The sequence below is a fragment of the Pseudophryne corroboree genome, chromosome 7 (assembly GCF_028390025.1).
Source record: "Pseudophryne corroboree isolate aPseCor3 chromosome 7, aPseCor3.hap2, whole genome shotgun sequence".
Taxonomy (NCBI): Eukaryota; Metazoa; Chordata; class Amphibia; order Anura; family Myobatrachidae; genus Pseudophryne; species Pseudophryne corroboree.
The window spans coordinates 347,013,061-347,039,409 of NC_086450.1; the positions used below are offsets into that span (position 1 = coordinate 347,013,061).

The 26,349-nt window shown below is 43.5% G+C and overlaps 2 protein-coding genes across 2 annotated transcripts in view; one reads left to right on the forward strand and one right to left on the reverse strand.

The window, feature by feature from the left end:
• VWA3A (von Willebrand factor A domain containing 3A) overlaps positions 1-26,349 on the reverse strand; it is a 772,281-nt gene that overhangs the window by 47,553 nt on the left and 698,379 nt on the right. The window lies entirely within an intron of this gene.
• On the forward strand, positions 759-3,839 carry LOC134943668 (alpha/beta hydrolase domain-containing protein 17C-like). Its single transcript, XM_063932381.1, has 3 exons — positions 759-1,279; positions 1,953-2,132; positions 3,620-3,839. Exons 1-3 carry the CDS (start codon positions 759-761, stop codon positions 3,837-3,839), a joined length of 921 nt encoding a protein of 306 aa, XP_063788451.1.

The following is a 26,349-nucleotide window of genomic DNA, read 5'->3' on the forward strand; positions in this document are numbered from 1 at the left end:
GCCCTTATAATAATATTATGTATATAAAGGTTGAGTGCTATACATGGAATCTATTGTTAATAAGCCCTCTAGGATTGTTCTAAAAATTACAGTGGAACGATGTGAATTGCTGTAATATAACTGGTACTGACTCAGTTATGCTATAGCGTTATATGGAACGTGTAATCATTATGTGCCATGACTAAGGAAGGGTGCGTAATATATGGAAGTAGGCACTGGTGCGCTCCTCCGGTGATTACCTGCAATCAGGGAATGGTGGAGAAGTGAGGGGCGCAGGGAGCCATACACACTACATATTTGGCCATAATCACACAGGTGACATTTCATATACAGTATGTGTGTGCTACATTTATTCTATAGATAAACATTATGTACAAACGTTATAGTAATGACCAATACATCTCTAATCTAGTAATATACAGTAACAATGACAGCTGGGTGCTGAGGCTGCAGCCCTGGTCAGGGACAGGTAGTGTCTGTGATGTCACAATGCAGCCCTGGTCAGGGACAGGTAGTGTCTGTGATGTCACAATCGTGTCATAACCTCATATCCACTTGGATGTTACTCAGAGAGAATAGTTGCTTCCCAGACATCAGTGTGAGAAGTCGCGTCTTTATCAGAGCTGTTAAGCTTTTATTTATAATTATTACTATTAGATTAGAATAGCTATATTAAGTATTTTATATAGAACTATTATAATAAGATCACTGCCCAGTGTCCAGAGTGTTAGGACCAGGCCCAACACCCCTCTTTGAGGATGTACGGCCTCTCGTGGAGGAGGCTGTTTTCGATCTTTTGCTGCCCACCGAGGCTGAACTGCATTATTGCCAAACTGGCCTTTCACCCCCCGGAGCCTACGTACACGCTACGTGAGATTGAGGCAGCCCCAGCACAGGACCTGGCGCAGGATGACCAGGTGGACCCCACAATCTGTCTACCTCCCGTATGTAATCTGCAGCTATCAGAAGGGGCTAACTGGCCACACTCCCAGCAGAAGCTGGACGCTGTAGAGATGTTCCGCTGTACCACCAAGCGGGGGAATAGCCTGGCCTGTATGTACGTCCGCTGCGTCCCTGGGAGCCGCTACACACTCCTCTACTCTCACGACTGTGCTGTTGACCTAGGCAAGATGTGCAGACGCTACCTTGCCCTAGGCTCCAAGATCAAGTGCAATATATTCTCCTACGACTACTCCGGCTATGGGGTGAGCAGCGGAAAGCCAAGCGAGAAGAACGCATATGCAGACATCGAGGCAGCTTGGCTCGCCCTGAGGACCCGGTATGTATGATTGGGGTGTATGAGTCTTCCCCAGCCCCCACACAGCCTCTGCCTGACACCCTGCATGTGGTGTATGGGTGTCCTGTATGTATGTGGGGGATATGCTACACTAAGGGCTACTATTTACTACGTAGGGTGAATGTATATGCTGTGTATTGTGCTCCTATTAGTTTATATACTCCTCTCCCCGCATGAACTGGTTATACAGTATAAATGTAATTGGTGTATTGGGACTTGCTTACATAAAGACAGTGGGTATATATCGCTGGCATTATAGGGTCTTAGCCAAAGGATGTAACTACTGCAGAAGCAGGGGGTGACACTTTCCTCTGCTCTCCTGCCTCATAGGACGCACTGCCATATGTACTGTGCTGTAAGAGTATGTTGCATTATTGGGCTCCCCATTCTATCTAGCAGCATAGAGGGGTTTCCTTCCAATGTGACTGGACGCTCCCCTCCCCTAGCTCCTTAGTGTTCCTAGCTGACTGGAACTAGGTAAATGTGCATAACCTATGTAGTCCTGTTCCACACATACACTGCCTATCACTCATATAAGTTATCCAGTCATTTACCTAGTTCAGATATCCAGCCTTTATATACAAGTTTCCCATAAGGAACCACAATAGAAGTGATGTAATTGGAGTTTGATAATTTTTCTGCTTTATCTCTACAGATATGGAGTCCCGGCGGAAAATATCATCCTGTATGGAGAGAGCATTGGGACAGCACCGGCAGTTGACCTTGCCACGCGCTACAAATGTGCAGCAGTAATACTGCACGGGGCGCTCATGTCAGGTGTGCGGATGGGCTATCCTAACGCCCGGAGGGCCTACTGTTGGGATGCCTTCACCAAGTAAGACATTGCTGTGTTTTTATACTAAGCTGTAGGTTACTTGTGGGGTTTAGTATGTGCTGGGAGCAAGCAGTACCAGGGTCAGCCCACGTACTGGATAACTGAATTGGCCCCTAGGTGCGCTTTGTCAGGCAAACAACAGGGGTATATCTACTAAATGTCCATTTCCATCAATTTTCATCTGTTGGAGATCCATCTGGATGGATGTTGTGTTCTAAAACACACATTTACTAACACATAATCTTTTTATATTATTTTTTCAATGTTAGTAAATGTGTGTTTTATCCCCCGGAATGCAACATCCATTTAGATTGATTTCTCTCAATTTGAAATTAATAAATATCGAACTTTAGTAAATACACCCCCAGCTCTGTTGGCCCAATCAGTTTGTATGTGTATCCCAGTGGGATGTCTTCAGCTTTCCAATGGACGGGGTGCCGGCGGTCATGTGACCGACGCCGGAATGCCAACACCACTTGGTACACAGGCACTGGAATACCGACCACTGAAGGTAAGTATAGTGGAGAGCTTTAGTGTTAGGGCCCGCGGTGATTAGAGTTAGGCACTGGGGGGGTTTAGCCCTAGCTGCCAACCCCCCAAGGGTTATCCCTAGCCACCACCCCCAGGGAGTTAGCCCTAGCTGCCACCCCCGGGAGGTTAGGGTAGGTATGAGTAAAAACACTTACCCCCTCCACCGATCTTCAATGTCAGAATGCCGGTGACGGTCATGTGACCACCGGTATCCCAACCACTGGGATAGCATACTGAACCCATCCCATCTTATACCGAATGCTAATCCAATTAGAGTACATGAGTCTTTTCTGATTAGAAAACTAACAGGATAATTCCCTACCAGAAACCTTTCTGGGGGGCTATGGCCCTGTGTCTCTTGTCAGTTTTGTAACACCCTGCATCTACTGCTGCCCCTCTTCATCTCGCATGCTCGCATTGGCGAGCAATGCTCTGCCTGTGTGAGCAATTGACCCCGGTGTCTGCGCACTCTCCTCACTACAGCCGCCCCAATGTCTTCTCATACAGGCAGCAAGTTGTCGGTTTGCGGGAGCCGGCGTAGCTGCAGCGGGAGTGTGTACAACATTGAGGCTACTTCTGCAGAACTTAAACACTGGATCCCCAGATAAGTTACCTCTGGCACCGGTTTTACTCCCAATATATCATAGCTGCTTATAAATGGGAAATACGGCACTATTCCTCTTTCATCCTATTTGTATTGTATAACAGAAACAAGTTGAAGTCTTGTGCATGACTTTGGCTTATTAGGTCAATAGATTGCACTGGGCTCATTACTAACAGTAGATTCATTGTCCAACATTGCTCTGCCAAAGTCCTGTATGTGACCTTCTACATGAGCAGCTCTGCATGTTACCTGATGCATTATTTCCATTCTATATGTTTAGTGGCCGTTTTACATGTGTGATAGCTCCATGCTGTTTCTGTTGTATAATCCCTTTGTATCATGTCCTTTGCAGCATCGACAAAATCTCCAAGGTCACCTGCCCGGTACTCATCATCCATGGGACTAAAGATGCGGTTGTGGACTTCTGCCATGGGCTGACAATGTATGAGCGCTGCCCAACTGCTGTAAAGCCTCTCTGGGTGGAAGGAGGAGGGCACACGGATTTACATAAGCACAGGCAATATCTAGTGAGACTCCAGAAATTCATCTCTCAGGAGCTGCCCAATATATGAATCCACCACCGCCCCTGTACAAGTACCATCTAATCCGGGGGACTGAGACCTCTCGATGGCACATTCCACCTAGGTGCATTATAGATCCATCAGATCCATCAGTCAAAGATATCGACCATGGACTGCAGGGAGCTAACATCCAGGATCTGACATATATATAATGCCTAATGCTCTCTTACAATACACCAATCTGAACTAACTCAAGGGTGTCTGTGTTATTTTTCCATAGCGTTGTCTCATTCAGGAACACAAGCTGTAAGCATGGGGGATATAGCTGCGAATATACAATGATAAATAGGCCCCATAGAAGGTTGCCAAATATCACATAATCTCAGGAGGAGAGGTGTGCTGAGCAACATTATCTGTCCAAGCCACAGGATCCCTCACTGTCCATAGCTGTGTTCTGATGTACGGGTGCAGAACCATTGTGCATAGGAACAGACAGCTCCAATAAAAGAATATGAACTACAGTTAGCTACAGTTGCTAAGGAAAATATCTAGACCTGCCATAGAATAACTGACAGAGATACCACTAGGACTAGTATAAATATGCATCTGTATAACTATATTCATCCAGGGCCGTCTCAACAGTAGTGTGGGCCCCTGGGCACAGCAACGCACTGGGGCCCCTATCCATCCTCGAACAGTAGGGGTGGGGGGTGCTATCAGTGGCAACTTTGATGTCCCGCGGGCGGTACGGGGTGATCTATCTTCCGCTAAGCATGTAGAACCTGGAGCAGTAATTTCTGCTAATTACTCCTTTACTGCACAGATGGGGCGGGAGGGAGAACACTAAACTGTAGAATGGGGCATTGTGCTGGATGAAGTGGCCCTGGTACATGACTTTCAGGGTGGTAGGGGGTGTTTAATACGTAGCGGAGGAGTGGATGGTTGTGCGGCTTAATATTTATCATTTTCTGGTGGGAGGGCAGCTTGCTTGACTGCAGATATCTCAAGTTCCTGGTAATAGATTTCTTAGCTTTTAATAGGATAAAAAACTATAGAGACCCACCTTTCAGGAGGTGCTAGGGACTTGTAGATCAGAGTTCAGGAACTAGAGCAGTCCTCCAATGAAAATATAAAACTGCATACCAGGCGTGTGGAGCTGGAGCAGGGACCATCTGCTTGAAGGCGGATATCTCTGGTTCTGGGCATAGTAGGGCCAAGTTGCCATTGTCCGCTGAAAGGGGAGAGTCCCAGCATTTGGAGAATACCCTCGGAAAAACTCTATGTCAGACAGAACCTAAGATATCTGGCTTGGAAGAGCAACTAACAGGCTTGGATGGGGACCACTGCTTTGAAGTCGGATATCTCTGGTTTCCTAGGGCCGATTTTCAAAAATCTGGTACCCCTGGAAAGAGGGGACCCTCAGCTATTAGCCTAGAGCCCTTATACTCATGGGGCCCTTGGGCAAGAGCCCATTGAGCCCATACGAAAAAACGGCCCTGTATTCATCTGCTGTGCTGCATTTATACAAGTGAGATGACGCACCATATTCATCCTACCAAATGTACATAGACTGGAGTAACAGCAGTTACTAAGCCCTGGAGCAGGCCTCCGCACCCCCACATCTGCCCCACCGTTAGTGCGTGATATCACACTGATGTGCATATTTATGTAACTGCTACCTAATAAGAGTTAGATGGAGGGGGCTGGTGCCAGGGTGATATACTGCTGATATATTAGTATCAGTAAGTGCGGTATCTCTCAGTAGAGGTTTGTAATAAGCGGCCGTGAAATAAATGATCTTCTATTGAGGGCAGAAATTATCACCTGCCTGGAGTATATGGAGATTAAATAAATTCAATAAGTAACTGGGGAGACAGACTCCTGATTAATACAGATACTGTATACTACTGTTATAGATCGGGGTGATAGTCCCCTCCCTGTGTCAGACTATCAGAGGAGAGGCTATTACATTTGGATGGGGGGAGGGATTCAGGGGAAATTTGAGAAAAAATTACTTCACAGAAAGGGTATTGGACAAGTGGACTAGCCTCCCATCAGAGGTGGTAGAGGCTAAGACAGTAGAGCAATTTAGATAGATAGATAGATAGATAGATAGATAGATAGATAGATAGATAGATAGATAGATAGATAGATACTGTAGATATGAAGATAGATAGATAGATAGATAGATAGATAGATAGATATGAAGATAGATAGATAGATAGATAGATAGATAGATAGATAGATAGAATACTGTAGAACTGTAGATATGAAGATAGATAGATAGATAGATAGATAGATAGATAGATAGATAGATAGGATACTGTAGATATGAAGATAGATAGATAGATAGATAGATAGATAGATAGATATGAAGATAGATAGATAGATAGATAGATAGATAGATAGATAGAATACTGTAGAACTGTAGATATGAAGATAGATAGATAGATAGATAGATAGATAGATAGATAGATAGAAACTGTAAATATGAATATAGATAGAAACTGTAAATATGAAGATAGATAGATAGATAGATAGATAGATAGATAGATAGATAGATAGATAGATAATGTAGATATGAAGATAGATAGATAGATAGATAGATAGATAGATACTGTAGATATGAATATAGATAGAAATGGTAGATATGAAGAAAGATAGATAGATAGATAGATAGATAGATAGATAGATAGATAGATAGATAGATAGATAGAGACTGTAGATATGAAGATAGATAGATAGATAGATAGATAGATAGATACTGTAGATATGAAGATAGTAAGATAGATCGGATACTGTAGATATGAAGATAGATAGATAGATAGATACTGTAGATAAGAAATACAAAAGGGATTTTTCCCACGCACTCTGCTGACTGTTAGTAAGAAGAACTATATACTATGTAATAATAGGAAATTAGAGCTCTTCGTTACATATGTTTTGCAAAAGACCCATAGTGGATGTAATTATTATTATGCTGTGTATGGGTTTGGGGAGTGGTACCCCCCGGGTCTGGTGGGGCTGGGCCACCTTGGGGTAGCATGCCATATTATTTATTTAGCACTTATGTAACACTCCTATTTTTTCACTAATATTACTCTTTTGAGTATTTTATTAACACCCTTATTTTTGTAGCACTTTCTAACCCATAGCCTCTGCTTCTTTCTTAACACATATTAACACTTTAGTATTTCAATGGTGTGCTGCCCTGGGGTGGTCGGGCCTGAGCCGAATTTGTGGGGTCCAAGCCCTGGACCTATGCTTAGGTAGGGACCTCCAGTAATAGAGCAGCCGTGAAGTGGCCTGGAGGCTTATCATATCTTTTGCAAAACATATGTAACGAAGAGCTCTAATTTCCTATTATTACATAGTATATAGTTCTTCTTACTAACAGTCAGCAGAGTGCGTGGGAAAAATCCCTTTTGTATTTCTTGTCTAGAGTAACCCCCTCCCGCAGCACCTGGGGATTGTTACCAGCTTGATTAGAGCAGTTTTCCACTATTTATTGCAGATACTGTAGATATGAAGATAGATAGATAGATAGATAGATAGATAGATAGATAGATAGATAGATAGATAGATAGATAGATAGATAACTGTAGATATGAAGATAGATAATGTAGATATGAATATAGATAGAAACTGTAGATATGAAGACAGATAGATAGATAGATAGATAGATAGATAGATAGATAGATAGATAACTGTAGATATGAAGATAGATACTGTAGATATGAATATAGATATAAACTATATATAGATAGATAGATAGATAGATAGATAGATAGATAGATAGATAGATAGATAGGATACTGTAGATATGAAGATAGATAGATATATAGATAGATAGAATACTGTAGATATGAAGATAGATAGATAGATAGATAGATAGATAGATAGATAGATAGATAGATAGATAGGATACTGTAGATATGAAGATAGATAGATATATAGATAGATAGAATACTGTAGATATGAAGATAGATAGATAGATAGATAGATAGATAGATAGATAGATAGGATACTGTGGAACTGTAGATATGAAGATAGATAGGTAGATAGATAGATAGATAGATAGCTGTATATATGAATTTAGATAGATACTGTAGATATGAATATAGATAGAAACTGTAAATATGAAGATAGATAGATAGATAGATAGATACTGTAGATATGAAGATAGATAGATAGATAGATAGATAGATAACTGTAGATATGAAGATAGATAATGTAGATATGAATATAGATAGAAATTGTAGATATGAAGACAGATAGATAGATAGATAGATAGATAGATAGATAGATAGATAACTGTAGATATGAAGATAGATACTGTAGATATGAATATAGATAGAAACTATAGATATGAAGATAGATAGATAGATAGATAGATAGATAGATAGATAGATAGATAGATAGATAGATAGATAGATAGGATACTGTGGAACTGTAGATATGAAGATAGATAGATAGATAGATAGCTGTATATATGTGTGATACCCTGAAACTGCAGCCCAAATCAACTGTGGCACTACAGGTGCCAGCATGACTTTAATAAAAGTAAAATGTTTGCTGGAGTTGCATAAGCACTGTGCCAGCAGCCTACAGCTTGCAGCACAGAAGGAGTTAACAGCACAGCTCATAGCAATACAGATCAGTCTGCAAAATGCAAAGGGCATGACTCACTCATTTGCAGACTCAGAGCGGGAAACTGAGAGCGGGAAAGACAGAGCGGGAAATCCCAGATTTAGAATGTGACCCTGGGAATGCAAGGTTATAAAAAGGTTGTCCTGCAGTGAGACAAACACAGCTACAACAGAATGAGAGCAGCAGCAGCAGAGCAGAGAGCAGACAGACAGTGAGGAGAAGCACATGTTTTAGCTAGCTGAAGTGTGGTGGATTAACCAGACGTGGGGGGAGACGAGGGCAGGTTCTCTGTGTTTGGCGCAATTGCCACAAGATGTCTAGAACATTTTACTATCACATGTGACTCTAGACTGTAACTCGTTTGAAAACCGCAACAGAATATGTGATTTGTATGTAATGTGATGTTTGACATGCCATGTTTTCCTGAATATGTGATTGTTGTTTGTTTGTCACATGTACTGTCATTATATGTTATGTTGAAAACTGCTGTTGCGTGAGGACACGCAAGATTTCAGCAGGGGTGCATGTGATACCCTGAAACTGCAGCCCAAATCAACTGTGGCACTACAGGTGCCAGCATGACTTTAATAAAAGTAAAATGTTTGCTGGAGTTGCATAAGCACTGTGCCAGCAGCCTACAGCTTGCAGCACAGAAGGAGTTAACAGCACAGCTCATAGCAATACAGATCAGTCTGCAAAATGCAAAGGGCATGACTCACTCATTTGCAGACTCAGAGCGGGAAAGACAGAGCGGGAAATCCCAGATTTAGAATGTGACCCTGGGAATGCAAGGTTATAAAAAGGTTGTCCTGCAGTGAGACACAACACAGCTACAACAGAATGAGAGCAGCAGCAGCAGAGCAGAGAGCAGACAGACAGTGAGGAGAAGCACATGTTTTAGCTAGCTGAAGTGTGGTGGATTAACCAGACGTGGGGGGAGACGAGGGCAGGTTCTCTGTGTTTGGCGCAATTGCCACAAGATGTCTAGAACATTTTACTATCACATGTGACTCTAGACTGTAACTCGTTTGAAAACCGCAACAGAATATGTGATTTGTATGTAATGTGATGTTTGACATGCCATGTTTTCCTGAATATGTGATTGTTGTTTGTTTGTCACATGTACTGTCATTATATGTTATGTTGAAAACTGCTGTTGCGTGAGGACACGCAAGATTTCAGCAGGGGTGCATGTGATACCCTGAAACTGCAGCCCAAATCAACTGTGGCACTACAGGTGCCAGCATGACTTTAATAAAAGTAAAATGTTTGCTGGAGTTGCATAAGCACTGTGCCAGCAGCCTACAGCTTGCAGCACAGAAGGAGTTAACAGCACAGCTCATAGCAATACAGATCAGTCTGCAAAATGCAAAGGGCGTGACTCACTCATTTGCAGACTCAGAGCGGGAAACTGAGAGCGGGAAAGACAGAGCGGGAAATCCCAGATTTAGAATGTGACCCTGGGAATGCAAGGTTATAAAAAGGTTGTCCTGCAGTGAGACACAACACAGCTACAACTGAATGAGAGCAGCAGAGCAGAGAGCAGACAGACAGTGAGGAGAAGCACATGTTTTAGCTAGCTGAAGTGTGGTGGATTAACCAGAAAGATGTAGCCCCAGTGAGGGCTCCCCACATGTTTAGGTGGGGAGTGATGCCAGCCACAGCAAAGCATTTGACAGAGGGAGACATCGCAGTGTGAGAGCAGCAGTATGCAGAATCCAGTGAAAGGGTGATGCCAGGAGAAAAGTGTACTCAAGGTGTGAGTCTCAAGAGGTATCTGGGTGAAGTGGTCGGAAGCCACGTGGCGTGAGTAAGCGCCCCCCATTGAAAAGTATCTCGAGAGGTATCTGGGTGAAGTGGTCGGAAAGCCACGCGGCGTGAGTAAGCGCCCCCAAGGAAAAGAATCCTCGCTAAGTAAGAGAGAGAGAGAGACGGCAACCTGATGTGTAGCACTACTGGTCACAGAATGCCCTGGTATGTACTGATGTTCGCTATAAATATGCCGCTGCGACTAAGCGATGCGCTGGAGGAGGTGCCCTGATATGGGATCCACTGTAACTGATATGCTTTGTGCTGGAGGAGTGTTCACAAGTTATCCCTGAAATATCCGTTTGATGTTTAAATAAACTTTATGCTGTTTATCTGAGATGGGCTGGCGCCCAATTCTTTATGCGCTGCACCGACACCTGTAGTCCACACCCACAATGTACTTGTAGTTAAAGACCTGATTCTTCAGGGGACCCTCTGGTAACTGTGCCTGAACACATGACAAGCCGGGGTAAAGTAAGTGTGATGTACTATACACAGTGACTGCAGATCTTGCATACCAGATACCAGTAGGGTATGACATATGAATTTAGATAGATACTGTAGATATGAATATAGATAGAAACTGTAAATATGAAGATAGATAGATAGATAGATAGATAGATACTGTAGATATGAAGATAGATAGATAGATAGATAGATAGATAGATAGATAGATAGATAGATAGATAGATAGATAGATAACTGTATATATGCAGATAGATACTGTAGATATGAATATAGATAGAAACTGTAGATATGAAGATAGATACATACTGTAGATATGAAGATAGATAGATACTGTAGATATGAAGATAGATAGATACTGTAGATATGAATATAGATAGACACTGTAGATATGAAGATAGATAGATAGATAGATAGATAACTGTAGATATGAAGATAGATACTGTAGATATGAATATAGATAAATACTGTAGATAGATACTGTAGACCGGGCCCTTATAATAATATTATGTATATAAAGGTTGAGTGCTATACATGGAATCTATTGTTAATAAGCCCTCTAGGATTGTTCTAAAAATTACAGTGGAACGATGTGAATTGCTGTAATATAACTGGTACTGACTCAGTTATGCTATAGCGTTATATGGAACGTGTAATCATTATGTGCCATGACTAAGGATGGGTGCGTAATATATGGAAGTAGGCGCTGGTGCGCTCCTCCGGTGATTACCTGCAATCAGGGAATATTGGAGAAGTGAGGGGCGCAGGGAGCCATACACACTACATATTTGGCCATAATCACACAGGTGACATTTCATATACAGTATGTGTGTGCTACATTTATTCTATAGATAAACATTATGTACAAACGTTATAGTAATGACCAATACATCTCTAATCTAGTAATATACAGTAACAATGACAGCTGGGTGCTGAGGCTGCAGCCCTGGTCAGGGACAGGTAGTGTCTGTGATGTCACAATCGTGTCATAACCTCATATCCACTTGGATGTTACTCAGATAGAATAGTTGCTTCCCAGACATCAGTGTGAGAAGTCGCGTCTTTATCAGAGCTGTTAAGCTTTTATTTATAATTATTACTATTAGATTAGAATAGCTATATTAAGTATTTTATATAGAACTATTATAATAAGATCACTGCCCAGTGTCCAGAGTGTTAGGACCGGGCCCAACACCCCTCTTTGAGGATGTACGGCCTCTCGTGGAGGAGGCTGTTTTCGATCTTTTGCTGCCCACCGAGGCTGAACTGCATTATTGCCAAACTGGCCTTTCACCCCCCAGAGCCTACGTACACGCTACGTGAGATTGAGGCAGCCCCAGCACAGGACCTGGCGCAGGATGAGCAGGTGGACCCCACAATCTGTCTACCTCCCGTATGTAATCTGCAGCTATCAGAAGGGGCTAACTGGCCACACTCCCAGCAGAAGCTGGACGCTGTAGAGATGTTCCGCTGTACCACCAAGCGGGGGAATAGCCTGGCCTGTATGTACGTCCGCTGCGTACCTGGGAGCCGCTACACACTCCTCTACTCTCACGACTGTGCTGTTGACCTAGGCAAGATGTGCAGACGCTACCTTGCCCTAGGCTCCAAGATCAAGTGCAATATATTCTCCTACGACTACTCCGGCTATGGGGTGAGCAGCGGAAAGCCAAGCGAGAAGAACGCATATGCAGACATCGAGGCAGCTTGGCTCGCCCTGAGGACCCGGTATGTATGATTGGGGTGTATGAGTCTTCCCCAGCCCCCACACAGCCTCTGTCTGACACCCTGCATGTGGTGTATGGGTGTCCTGTATGTATGTGGGGGATATGCTACAGTAAGGGCTACTATTTACTACGTAGGGTGAATGTATATGCTGTGTATTGTGCTACTATTAGTTTATATACTCCTCTCCCCGCATGAACTGGTTATACAGTATAAATGTAATCGGTGTATTGGGACTTGCTTACATAAAGACAGTGGGTATATATTTTTGGCATTATAGGGTCTTAGCCAAAGGATGTAACTACTGCAGAAGCAGGGGGTGACACTTTCCTCTGCTCTCCTGCCTCATAGGACGCACTGCCATATGTACTGTGCTGTAAGAGTATGTTGCATTATTGGGCTCCCCATTCTATCTAGCAGCATAGAGGGGTTTCCTTCCAATGTGACTGGACGCTCCCCTCCCCTAGCTCCTTAGTGTTCCTAGCTGACTGGAACTAGGTAAATGTGCATAACCTATGTAGTCCTGTTCCACACATACACTGCCTATCACTCATATAAGTTATCCAGTCATTTACCTAGTTCAGATATCCAGCCTTTATATACAAGTTTCCCATAAGGAACCACAATAGAAGTGATGTAATTGGAGTTTGATAATTTTTCTGCTTTATCTCTACAGATATGGAGTCCCGGCGGAAAATATCATCCTGTATGGAGAGAGCATTGGGACAGCACCGGCAGTTGACCTTGCCACGCGCTACAAATGTGCAGCAGTAATACTGCACGGGGCGCTCATGTCAGGTGTGCGGATGGGCTATTCTAACGCCCGGAGGGCCTACTGTTGGGATGCCTTCACCAAGTAAGACATTGCTGTGTTTTTATACTAAGCTGTAGGTTACTTGTGGGGTTTAGTATGTGCTGGGAGCAAGCAGTACCAGGGTCAGCCCACGTACTGGATAACTGAATTGGCCCCTAGGTGCGCTTTGTCAGGCAAACAACAGGGGTATATCTACTAAATGTCCATTTCCATCAATTTTCATCTGTTGGAGATCCATCTGGATGGATGTTGTGTTCTAAAACACACATTTACTAACACATAATCTTTTTATATTATTTTTTCAATGTTAGTAAATGTGTGTTTTATCCCCCGGAATGCAACATCCATTTAGATTGATTTCTCTCAATTTGAAATTAATAAATATCGAACTTTAGTAAATACACCCCCAGCTCTGTTGGCCCAATCAGTTTGTATGTGTATCCCAGTGGGATGTCTTCAGCATTCCAATGGACGGGGTGCCGGCGGTCATGTGACCGACGCCGGAATGCCAACACCACTTGGTACACAGGCACTGGAATACCGACCACTGAAGGTAAGTATAGTGGAGAGCTTTAGTGTTAGGGCCCGCGGTGATTAGAGTTAGGCACTGGGGGGGTTTAGCCCTAGCTGCCAACCCCCCAAGGGTTATCCCTAGCCACCACCCCCAGGGAGTTAGCCCTAGCTGCCACCCCCGGGAGGTTAGGGTAGGGATGAGTAAAAACACTTACCCCCTCCACCGATCTTCAATGTCAGAATGCCGGTGACGGTCATGTGACCACCGGTATCCCAACCACTGGGATAGCATACTGAACCCATCCCATCTTATACCGATTGCTAATCCAATTAGAGTACATGAGTCTTTTCTGATTGGAAAACTAACAGGATAATTCCCTACCAGAAACCTTTCTGGGGGGCTATGGCCCTGTGTCTCTTGTCAGTTTTGTAACACCCTGCATCTACTGCTGCCCCTCTTCATCTCGCATGCTCGCATTGGCGAGCAATGCTCTGCCTGTGTGAGCAATTGACCCCGGTGTCTGCGCACTCTTCTCACTACAGCCGCCCCAATGTCTTCTCATACAGGCAGCAAGTTGTCGGTTTGCGGGAGCCGGCGTAGCTGCAGCGGGAGTGTGTACAACATTGAGGCTACTTCTGCAGAACTTAAACACTGGATCCCCAGATAAGTTACCTCTGGCACCGGTTTTACTCCCAATATATCATAGCTGCTTATAAATGGGAAATACGGCACTATTCCTCTTTCATCCTATTTGTATTGTATAACAGAAACAAGTTGAAGTCTTGTGCATGACTTTGGCTTATTAGGTCAATAGATTGCACTGGGCTCATTACTAACAGTAGATTCATTGTCCAACATTGCTCTGCCAAAGTCCTGTATGTGACCTTCTACATGAGCAGCTCTGCATGTTACCTGATGCATTATTTCCATTCTATATGTTTAGTGTCCGTTTTACATGTGTGATAGCTCCATGCTGTTTCTGTTGTATAATCCCTTTGTATCATGTCCTTTGCAGCATCGACAAAATCTCCAAGGTCACCTGCCCGGTACTCATCATCCATGGGACTAAAGATGCGGTTGTGGACTTCTGCCATGGGCTGACAATGTATGAGCGCTGCCCAACTGCTGTAAAGCCTCTCTGGGTGGAAGGAGGAGGGCACACGGATTTACATAAGCACAGGCAATATCTAGTGAGACTCCAGAAATTCATCTCTCAGGAGCTGCCCAATATATGAATCCACCACCGCCCCTGTACAAGTACCATCTAATCCGGGGGACTGAGACCTCTCGATGGCACATTCCACCTAGGTGCATTATAGATCCATCAGATCCATCAGTCAAAGATATCGACCATGGACTGCAGGGAGCTAACATCCAGGATCTGACATATATATAATGCCTAATGCTCTCTTACAATACACCAATCTGAACTAACTCAAGGGTGTCTGTGTTATTTTTCCATAGCGTTGTCTCATTCAGGAACACAAGCTGTAAGCATGGGGGATATAGCTGCGAATATACAATGATAAATAGGCCCCATAGAAGGTTGCCAAATATCACATAATCTCAGGAGGAGAGGTGTGCTGAGCAACATTATCTGTCCAAGCCACAGGATCCCTCACTGTCCATAGCTGTGTTCTGATGTACGGGTGCAGAACCATTGTGCATAGGAACAGACAGCTCCAATAAAAGAATATGAACTACAGTTAGCTACAGTTGCTAAGGAAAATATCTAGACCTGCCATAGAATAACTGACAGAGATACCACTAGGACTAGTATAAATATGCATCTGTATAACTATATTCATCCAGGGCCGTCTTAACAGTAGTGTGGGCCCCTGGGCACAGCAACGCACTGGGGCCCCTATCCATCCTCCAACAGTAGGGGTGGGGGGTGCTATCAGTGGCAACTTTGATGTCCTGCGGGCGGTACGGGGTGATCTATCTTCCGCTAAGCATGTAGAACCTGGAGCAGTAATTTCTGCTAATTACTCCTTTACTGCACAGATGGGGCGGGAGGGAGAACACTAAACTGTAGAATGGGGCATTGTGCTGGATAAAGTGGCCCTGGTACATGACTTTCAGGGTGGTAGGGGGTGTTTAATACGTAGCGGAGGAGTGGATGGTTGTGCGGCTTAATATTTATCATTTTCTGGTGGGAGGGCAGCTTGCTTGACTGCAGATATCTCAAGTTCCTGGTAATAGATTTCTTAGCTTTTAATAGGATAAAAAAACTATAGAGACCCACCTTTCAGGAGGTGCTAGGGACTTGTAGATCAGAGTTCAGGAACTAGAGCAGTCCTCCAATGAAAATCTAAAACTGCATACCAGGCGTGTGGAACTGGAGCAGGGACCATCTGCTTGAAGGCGGATATCTCTGGTTCTGGGCATAGTAGGGCCAAGTTGCCATTGTCCGCTGAAAGGGGAGAGTCCCAGCATTTGGAGAATACCCTCGGAAAAACTCTATGTCAGACAGAACCTAAGATATCTGGCTTGGAAGAGCAACTAACAGGCTTGGATGGGGACCACTGCTTTGAAGTCGGATATCTCTGGTTTCCTAGGGCCGATTTTCAAAAATCTGGTACCCCTGGAAAGAGGGGACCCTCAGCTATTAGCCTGGAGCCCTTATACTCATGGGGCCCTTGGGCAAGAGCCCATTGAGCCCATACGAAAAAACGGCCGTGTTTTCATCTGCTGTGCTGCATTTATACAAGTGAGATGACGCACCATATTCATCCTACCAAATGTACATAGACTGGAGTAACAGCAGTTACTAAGCCCTGGAGCAGGCCTCCGCACCCCCACATCTGCCCCACCGTTAGTGCGTGATATCACACTGATGTGCATATTTATGTAACTGCTACCTAATAAGAGTTAGATGGAGGGGGCTGGTGCCAGGGTGATATACTGCTGATATATTAGTATCAGTAAGTGCGGTATCTCTCAGTAGAGGTTTGTAATAAGCGGCCGTGAAATAAATGATCTTCTATTGAGGGCAGAAATTATCACCTGCCTGGAGTATATGGAGATTAAATAAATTCAATAAGTAACTGGGGAGACAGACTCCTGATTAATACAGATACTGTATACTACTGTTATAGATCGGGGTGATAGTCCCCTCCCTGTGTCAGACTATCAGAGGAGAGGCTATTACATTTGGATGGGGGGAGGGATTCAGGGGAAATTTGAGAAAAAATTACTTCACAGAAAGGGTATTGGACAAGTGGACTAGCCTCCCATCAGAGGTGGTAGAGGCTAAGACAGTAGAGCAATTTAGATAGATAGATAGATAGATAGATAGATAGATAGATAGATAGATAGATAGATAGATAGATAGATAACTGTACATATGAAGATAGATACTGTAGATATGAATATAGATAGAAACTGTAGATATGAAGATAGATAGATAGATAGATAGATAGATAGATAGATAGATAGATAGATAGATAGATAGATAGATACTGTAGATATGAAGATAGATAGATAGATAGATAGATAGATAGATAGATAGATAGATAGATAGATAGATAGATAGATAGATAGACCAAAGCAAGGACTGGCACTCCTATGTTCCAACCAGGTATGCAGTGCCTAGGTGCCAGTAAGCAATGAGACAGTCCAAAAGAAAGATACGGCACTCCAGGACTAATATAACATGCCTAAAGGCAGCAAAAAATAAAGCTGACGGCCCAGCCTGTTGTGTCAACGTTTCATTTAATTTCTTAAATTTCGTCAGGACAGTATCAAATACAAAACAAAACCGCTTACCTTAAGTACATACACCACATACAGATTATTCCACGCAGCACGTGCGGGTCCTGGACGGGGACTAGTGACGTCACGGTCAAGCGACGTGCGCCCTCCGGCGCCGTTGTCATAGTAACCCGTCTGAGTTAGCCGCACCAGTGCTGAGAGTATAAAAACAAATCATAATCAAAAAACACACATAAACACAATACAGACATGTGTCCAACACCTTAAAGGAAAAAAATATAAAAATATAAATCAAATCCACAATATGATGAGAGCTGAGCATAACATAATTATGTGGATAACCAGTATAAACTGATACCTTAAAGTTATCCCAGTAATTGTATATATAAAGAGACCAAGCGGTCCCAATTCTCTTATGGTAAACACATAATGGGGATATCCCCCAATATAGACCAGAACTCATGAATATAATAGGAGTACAAATTCCCACTAGTACCAGATAACTATTAAGGAACTACAGAAGGCCACCAACCCTACAGGATATATTAAAAATACAATAACTGGAGATATATATATAAGACACAAAGCTTCAGAAAATTTCTCATGATGTCAAAACAGGAAAAAATTTACAAAAAACAACCTAAATTATTGGATTCATTAAGCCCATAAGGGGCCAAAGTCCGTAGTTCGAAGATCCAACGGGCTTCCTTGCGTAAATAACACTGCTCCTCGATCCCCCCCTCGGATGTCACAGGGAACATGGTCAATGATTTTGTGTCGCAAACTGGCCAGGGGGTGCTTGGCCTCACGGAAATGTCGGGCTACCGGCTGTTCTTGATGGGTACCCTCCAGTGCCGAGCGGATGGCTTGGCGATGTAATGCCATTCTTTCCTTGAATTGGCGGATGGTATTACCGATGTAGAGTAGTCCACATGGACACTTGATGTAATAGATTACAAATGTACTTTGACAGGACAAGATATGTTTAATACGAATTTGCTTGCCCGAATGTGGATGACTAAAAGTAGAACCACATTCCATGGATCTACAGGTGGTGCAGCCCAAGCACTTGTAGCACCCCGGTTGTCGTGATAAGAAAGTCCTTTGAGTGGTATTTTCCATATGAGAGATATCATTTCTGACTAAAATATCACGGAGATTACGTTTGCGTTTATAGCTGGGCATAAGCTTGCAATGTTTGATGGATTTAAGGTCAGGGTCAGCGGTAAGTACGGGCCATAAACTTTTACCCATCTGCATATTTTGCTGGTTGAAAGGATGATATTCCTGTACGAATGGTATTCTGTTGTCATTTTTATGGCTTGATGTCTTAATAGCAAGAAGTTCTTGTCTCTGAATATTTAGCACTTGCTCCTTAATTGTTCGTAGTTGAGTAACATCGTACCCCTGGACCACAAAGTCCTGTATCATCATGTCTATGCGCTTTTCCGCCTTCGCAAGAGTGTCACAAGTGCGAACAGCTCGTAGGAACTGTGATTTCGGTAAGCTACCTGTAACGAAGCCTGGATGTTGGCTGTCGGCCCTCAATATTGTGTTACGGTCCGTGGGTTTCTTATAGAGGTCTGTGGCTATATGCCCATCTTGTAAAGACACTTCTACATCCAAATATTGGACCACTGTGTCACTTATTTGGTAGGTAAATTGTATGTCAGCATCCATCTCGTTTATTTGTTGCATCGCCGATGTGAATTCTAGGCTGGTGCCTGACCAGATGATGAACAGGTCATCTATGTATCGAGTTAAATACAAGATTCTGGATTGCATGCTTGGGTTTAAGAGAAAGAGATCCCTGTCTAGCTCGAACATGAAGATGTTAGCCAGAGATGGCCCGACACAAGACCCCATCGCACAACCCCGTTGCTGGACGTACCATTGTCGGTCGAATAGGAAATAGTTCCTAGTAAGGGACAGCATTAATAACTCACAGAAGAAGTCAATGTCTGGACCTCTGTAGGCCATATTCCCCGTCAGGAATCTGCGGACTGCTTGTACTCCCCGGTTGTGGGGAATGTTGGTATATAATGATATTACATCCAACGTGCATAAGAAGCATCCCTTCGGCAAAGTCGGTAAATCTGCCAATTTCCTAAGAAATGTGGACGAATCCTTAAGGTAAGTCGGTTGATCCTGGATGAGTTCCTGTAAGAAACTATCTAGATATTGTGAAATGATATAGTAGATGGAGTCCCGGGCACTGATAATGGGGCGTCCGGGTGGATGTGTGGAGTTCTTATGCAGCTTTGGGATTGAGTATAACACTGGAGTTTTCGGGTGGTCTGTGGATAATGCCTGACAAACTTTGTCAGTAATAAAACCACTCAGAGTTGCTTCATGTAGAACCGCATCCAGCCTTAATACGGGTTAATTCACGCTGGGACTCTTCAATCACTAATAGGAGCAGATCAAAGCTGCATTTGTTCAGGACAGCCACCCACCGTCGGCAAAACTCCGGATTGAATTTACCGATGGTGGGGGTGTTCTTAATCCTGAAGCCCCTAGGAATCAATTTCTTACGGTAGTAATCACTGAGAGTGGAACCATGGAGAAAATAATCAATTTCCTTCTTTTTTAGTTTAAGTAGCTTGAAAAACAATTGTCTATTGGGCATGGAAATATCAGGGGTATCAGTAATTTCAGGAAACAAAATACCCTCGGCTTCACTTTCTGAGAGAGAGAGCATTTCTCCAGGAGGTAGAGGCACATTCCTATAGCCACTGGTGCTTGGTTGCTCAGTGCCCGTTGCCATATTGGAGATATCACCAAAAAAAACTTTGTGATAAAAAATGTGTGAAAAAAAATAGAAAAATAATAATAAAGAAGAAGACAATCTGTATCCTGGAAATAATTTTAGGGTGCCTTGTCAAAAGAGTGGAGGGGGGTTGTGTCCGTCGCTTGCAAAACGGACCACAGCACTTACCCCCCACAATACACAGACCAAAGCAAGGACTGGCACTCCTATGTTCCAACCAGGTATGCAGTGCCTAGGTGCCAGTAAGCAATGAGACAGTCCAAAAGAAAGATACGGCACTCCAGGACTAATATAACATGCCTAAAGGCTGTATCATTCAAGAAGGAACTGGATGCGGTTCTACATGAAGCAACTCTGAGTGGTTTTATTACTGACAAAGTTTGTCAGGCATTAGCCACAGACCACCCGAAAACTCCAGTGTTATACTCAATCCCAAAGCTGCATAAGAACTCCACACATCCACCCGGACGCCCCATTATCAGTGCCCGGGACTCCATCTACTATATCATTTCACAATATCTAGATAGTTTCTTACAGGAACTCATCCAGGATTAACCGACTTACCTTAAGGATTCGTCCACATTTCTTAGGAAATTGGCAGATTTACCGACTTTGCCGAAGGGATGCTTCTTATGCACGTTGGATGTAATATCATTATATACCAACATTCCCCACAACCGGGGAGTACAAGCAGTCCGCAGATTCCTGACTGGGAATATGGCCTACAGAGGTCCAGACATTGACTTCTTCTGTGAGTTATTAATGCTGTCCCTTACTAGGAACTATTTCCTATTCGACCGACAATGGTACGTCCAGCAACGGGGTTGTGCGATGGGGTCTTGTGTCGGGCCATCTCTGGCTAACATCTTCATGTTCGAGCTAGACAGGGATCTCTTTCTCTTAAACCCAAGCATGCAATCCTAGTGGGAATTTGTACTCCTATTATATTCATGAGTTCTGGTCTATATTGGGGGATATCCCCATTATGTGTTTACCATAAGAGAATTGGGACCGCTTGGTCTCTTTATATATACAATTACTGGGATAACTTTAAGGTATCAGTTTATACTGGTTATCCACATAATTATGTTATGCTCAGCTCTCATCATATTGTGGATTTGATTTATATTTTTATATTTTTTTCCTTTAAGGTGTTGGACACATGTCTGTATTGTGTTTATGTGTGTTTTTTGATTATGATTTGATTTTATACTCTCAGCACTGGTGCGGCTAACTCAGACGGGTTACTATGACAACGGCGCCGTAGGGCGCACGTCGCTTGACCGTGACGTCACTAGTCCCCGTCCAGGACCCGCACGTGCTGCGTGGATTAATATGTATGTGGTGTATGTACTTAAGGTAAGCGGTTTTGTTTTGTATTTGATACTGTCCTGACGAAATTTAAGAAATTAAATGAAACGTTGACACAACAGGCTGCGCCGTCAGCTTTATTTTTTGCTGCCTTTAGGCATGTTATATTAGTCCTGGAGTGCCGTATCTTTCTTTTAGATAGATAGATAGATAGATAGATAGATAGATAGATAGATAGATAGATAGATAGATAGATAGGATACTGTAGATATGAAGATAGATAGATAGATAGATAGATAGATAGATAGATAGATAGATAGATAGATAGATAGATAGATAGATAGAATACTGTAGAACTGTAGATATGAAGGAAGATAGATAGATAGATAGATAGATAGATATATAGATAGATAGATAGATAGATAGATAGAAACTGTAAATATGAATATAGATAGAAACTGTAAATATGAAGATAGATAGATAGATAGATAGATAGATAGATAGATAGATAGATAGATAGATAGATAGATAATGTAGATATGAAGATAGATAGATAGATAGATAGATAGATAGATAGATAGATAGATAGATAACTGTAGATATGAAGATAGATACTGTAGATATGAATATAGATAGAAATTGTAGATATGAAGAAAGATAGATAGATAGATAGATAGATAGACAGATAGATAGATAGATAGATAGATAGATAGATAGATAGATATAGAGACTGTAGATATGAAGATAGATAGATAGAGAGATAGATAGATACTGTAGATATGAAGATAGTAAGATAGATAGGATACTGTAGATATGAAGATAGATACTGTAGATATGAAGATAGACAGATAGATAGATAGATAGATAGATAGATAGATAGATAGATAGATAGATAGATAGGTAACTGTAGATATGAAGATAGATACTGTAGATATGAATATAGATAGAAACTGTAGATATGAAGACAGATAGATAGATAGTGTGAGGATACCGGGTTCCAAATCACTCAGTCATGGTGGTAGATGAAAAACCAACAGTGGTTTATTGAACAGAATGGGTTATAAACAGCTCAGCACACTTCTGTGATCCAATTCTACACGACAATCCCTCCTGGAACTCCTGACAGAACATTACTTCTTAGTCAGTCTCCTGCCACTGTCTCACCTTCTCTTCCAGATCTCTCTCACCTCCCCTGTTTGCTATTATCAAACCTTTGTCTTTTCTACAAGAAGGCGACACCCCCAGAACAGTTTCACATGCCCAGGCATGTCCCCTAGGCCACAATAGATGTTAACTAAAGTAACTTTACTTAATCTGATTGTGTGGCCTGGAATCCATTGTGTGGGGAAGAATGAGGGGGGTGTATGGCCTGACATCTGAGACTGGCTGTATCTACACAACAGCAAACACACAGGTTATCTGCGCAGTCATATGGGGGGAACATTATTTTACAACTATAACACAATAACCAATACATTCATATATATACATCGAAAACATAACTGTACCCTTGTAACAATAACATCATACAATATAATACAATATTGCCTAACATATAATTAATAATTGGTGAAGTCCATGTGTAGGACCAGGGCTAGGAAAGTAACCACGTATCTTTTATCACTGAGCGACACGATGCGCCAGCTGTGTCATCACATGTCGTCACATTACCTTCCCCTACTTTCTCGCCCTGTGTCCTAAGTAGCTTAAGCTTGCTGAGCGCAGTGATGCTCTTCTACCTCAGACAGTCTGTGCCCCATCATAACAATGACTGGCTGGTTTCTCTTGTGGGTCTGGTGGTTTTTGTGAATAGCATTTTACAGTTTGTACGGAGCCCACCAGCGTCCCAGGTCCAAAGTCTGTGGTAATTGTCATGAGGCTTGTGTGGGAATTTCTTTCCCCGGTCTGGTGGGTGTGTGGCCCACAGTACATAAATCAATGCAGTCTTACCAGGGTCCGGTGGAAACGTGATCAGCAGTCCATAGTTCTTGTATTTCCCCCCGGTGTCCCATCCAAATACATTAATCAAAGTCCCCTTTGTAGACAGCCGCTGGGTTGGGGTAACAGCATGTGCAACAGTATAATTCAGTAAGTCCAATAACTGCACCTGGGGACCTAATAATTCCCCTACACCCAACTGGGTAACCTCACATTTCAGATAGTCACAATTTTCCTCCATAAACAAAATCTGATCTCTGGGGCCCTCACTCTCCCTCCCCAACCATGTATTCCCTGGGAACCCCACTTCCATCACCTCTGGTGCATCAGGACAGTGACTTCCCTCCCCCAAACATGAACCACGGGTATGGTAATTGTCAGGGCACAATGGGGATTCCTTCATGCCAGAAGTTTCTTCTGTGCTATCCTGGGTAAATGCTTCCTCCAGCCTGGCTAGCTGGGTAACTTGTGGGATCCTACTCTGAGTCTTGTATGCTTTGGCCTGGAGTACAATCTGCTCAGCTTCCTTGTGTGTATCCACCAACTCGACCATCGTTGTACTGGAACATGGATGTAGGTTCACCGGGACAGTGGCATTACCTTCTCCATTCACTGCTACATGTACTGGCTGACCACCATTGTCCTGGTTAGAGTCAGTCATTTCACCTTGCACACAATGCCAGTCCAAAACACATTCAGGTGCCCTAGAGTAGAGCAACATGTTCCCTTCCAGTTCCTGAGCTGATGCTATTTTCACCAGGTCTGATCCCTGGATTTTCTCTGAGTCACAGGGAAGATTCTGGCATTCAGACTGCAGCTCCTTACCATCAAGTTCACTGAATGAGAACAGACCTCCAGAATCTTCTGGGAGAGATACAATTGCTGGAGATACACTGGGCCCTTCCTGAACATCCTTTTCTGATAAAATAACTGGGGCAGCCATGAACATAGCTTCACAATAGGCCTCCCTCAGCCGAATATGCTGATCAGCCTGAAGTGAGACACTGTCTGCACTAGCCATGCTTATAGTTGGGACATTACCACCTACTGCTGCCCTCGCAGAGATCTCCTCTTCCACCTCTGCCAATGGGAAGGCATAGTGCATCTTCTCCTGGGGTGTTTGGATGACAGACCCCACTCCCTTCTCATTTTCAGTAGCCTCCCCCAAACACAACACTGTAAATGGCTCAGTAGCCAGGACTGGTTGGTGCTCACCTGAAGGATTCCCTTGGAGGCTCTGTTGCTGAAGTGGTGGTCGGGTGATAGTGGCAACTTCTTCCTCAATGTCTCGCTGGCACTCTGGGATGGTTTCTATATCCTCCAAGCCTGCAAATGGCCAGTTGTAACACAGCTCATGCCGGTCACTGAGTGTTTCACTGTGACATTCCCCCAGGGAGAAGAGAACGGGTTGCAGACAGCGCTTCCTTGCATCCACCTGGTCAAGGTCATCCTTTTCCAGTGTAACATACTGGGCAGACAGTTCTTGACACTCTCTCACCAAGTCCTCATCCTCCATCTCAGCAAAAGGGAAGTTGTAGTGCAGTTCCTCCTGGGGTGCCTGGATTGTGCTCACTGCTGTCTTCAGTTCGTGTGCTTCCTTCCGTATAGACCACTGGGCAACTTCTTCCCTTGGGTATGGGAGAAGCTGTTGCAGGTGGTGCCTTTCCACATCCACCCTGTAACACTGGCCTCACCATGCTGGGGTATCCAGGGGCCCCCGATCCAATGCCACTTCTTCTGGCTCTGTCCGGGAAGGCAATTTACTCTGCACTTGCTCTTCCGTCTCTGTATATTGTATCCTTTGTGTCATTTGGGCCACTGTGGCGATCACTTCCTCCCTGAATTCCTCAAACTCTGGCTCCCCCAGCAGATTCCATGTGGCTGCTTCACTTCTGCAGTGCATGAACGCATTCCCAAGATGACACAACTTGTCCTGTATGCTGGATACTCTCCACCTGCTGATTTCCCACTGAGCTTCATTCCAGTACTCCCAAATGTACTGCATTTTGGAAACTATAAATAAAAGATCCGGCTTCTCAGCCTGCCGATATGCTGACAAACTTCCAACCACAAGCTCCACTGCCCTGGTTCCATTACTGGTCTCCTCCGCTGAGGCCTCGACCATATCCTCCTCTTCCTCCTTATCACAAGGGTGCTCAACGTCCCATTGAGCCAGTTTTCCAATTAGGGATTCCTTGGTATCCACTGTATTAAACTCAATCCGTCTTGCTCGACAGAGGTCCTGTAGTTGATCCTTCTTGCTGTAACGGTAGCATAGCGGGGCGGAATCCATTGCCTGCTGTGGTTTATACCTTTCTGCTGGTGTCTTGAGTGATCCCACCGCTGACGCCAAATGTGAGGATACCGGGTTCCAAATCACTCAGTCATGGTGGTAGATGAAAAACCAACAGTGGTTTATTGAACAGAATGGGTTATAAACAGCTCAGCACACTTCTGTGATCCAATTCTACACGACAATCCCTCCTGGAACTCCTGACAGAACATTACTTCTTAGTCAGTCTCCTGCCACAGTCTCACCTTCTCTTCCAGATCTCTCTCACCTCCCCTGTTTGCTATTATAAAACCTTTGTCTTTTCTACAATAAGGCGACACCCCCAGAACAGTTTCACATGCCCAGGCATGTCCCCTAGGCCACAATAGATGTTAACTAAAGTAACCTTACTTAATCTGATTGTGTGGCCTGGAATCCATTGTGTGGGGAAGAATGAGGGGGGTGTATGGCCTGACATCTGAGATTGGCTGTATCTACACAACAGCAAACACACAGGTTATCTGCGCAGTCATATGGGGGGAACATTATTTTACAACTATAACACAATAACCAATA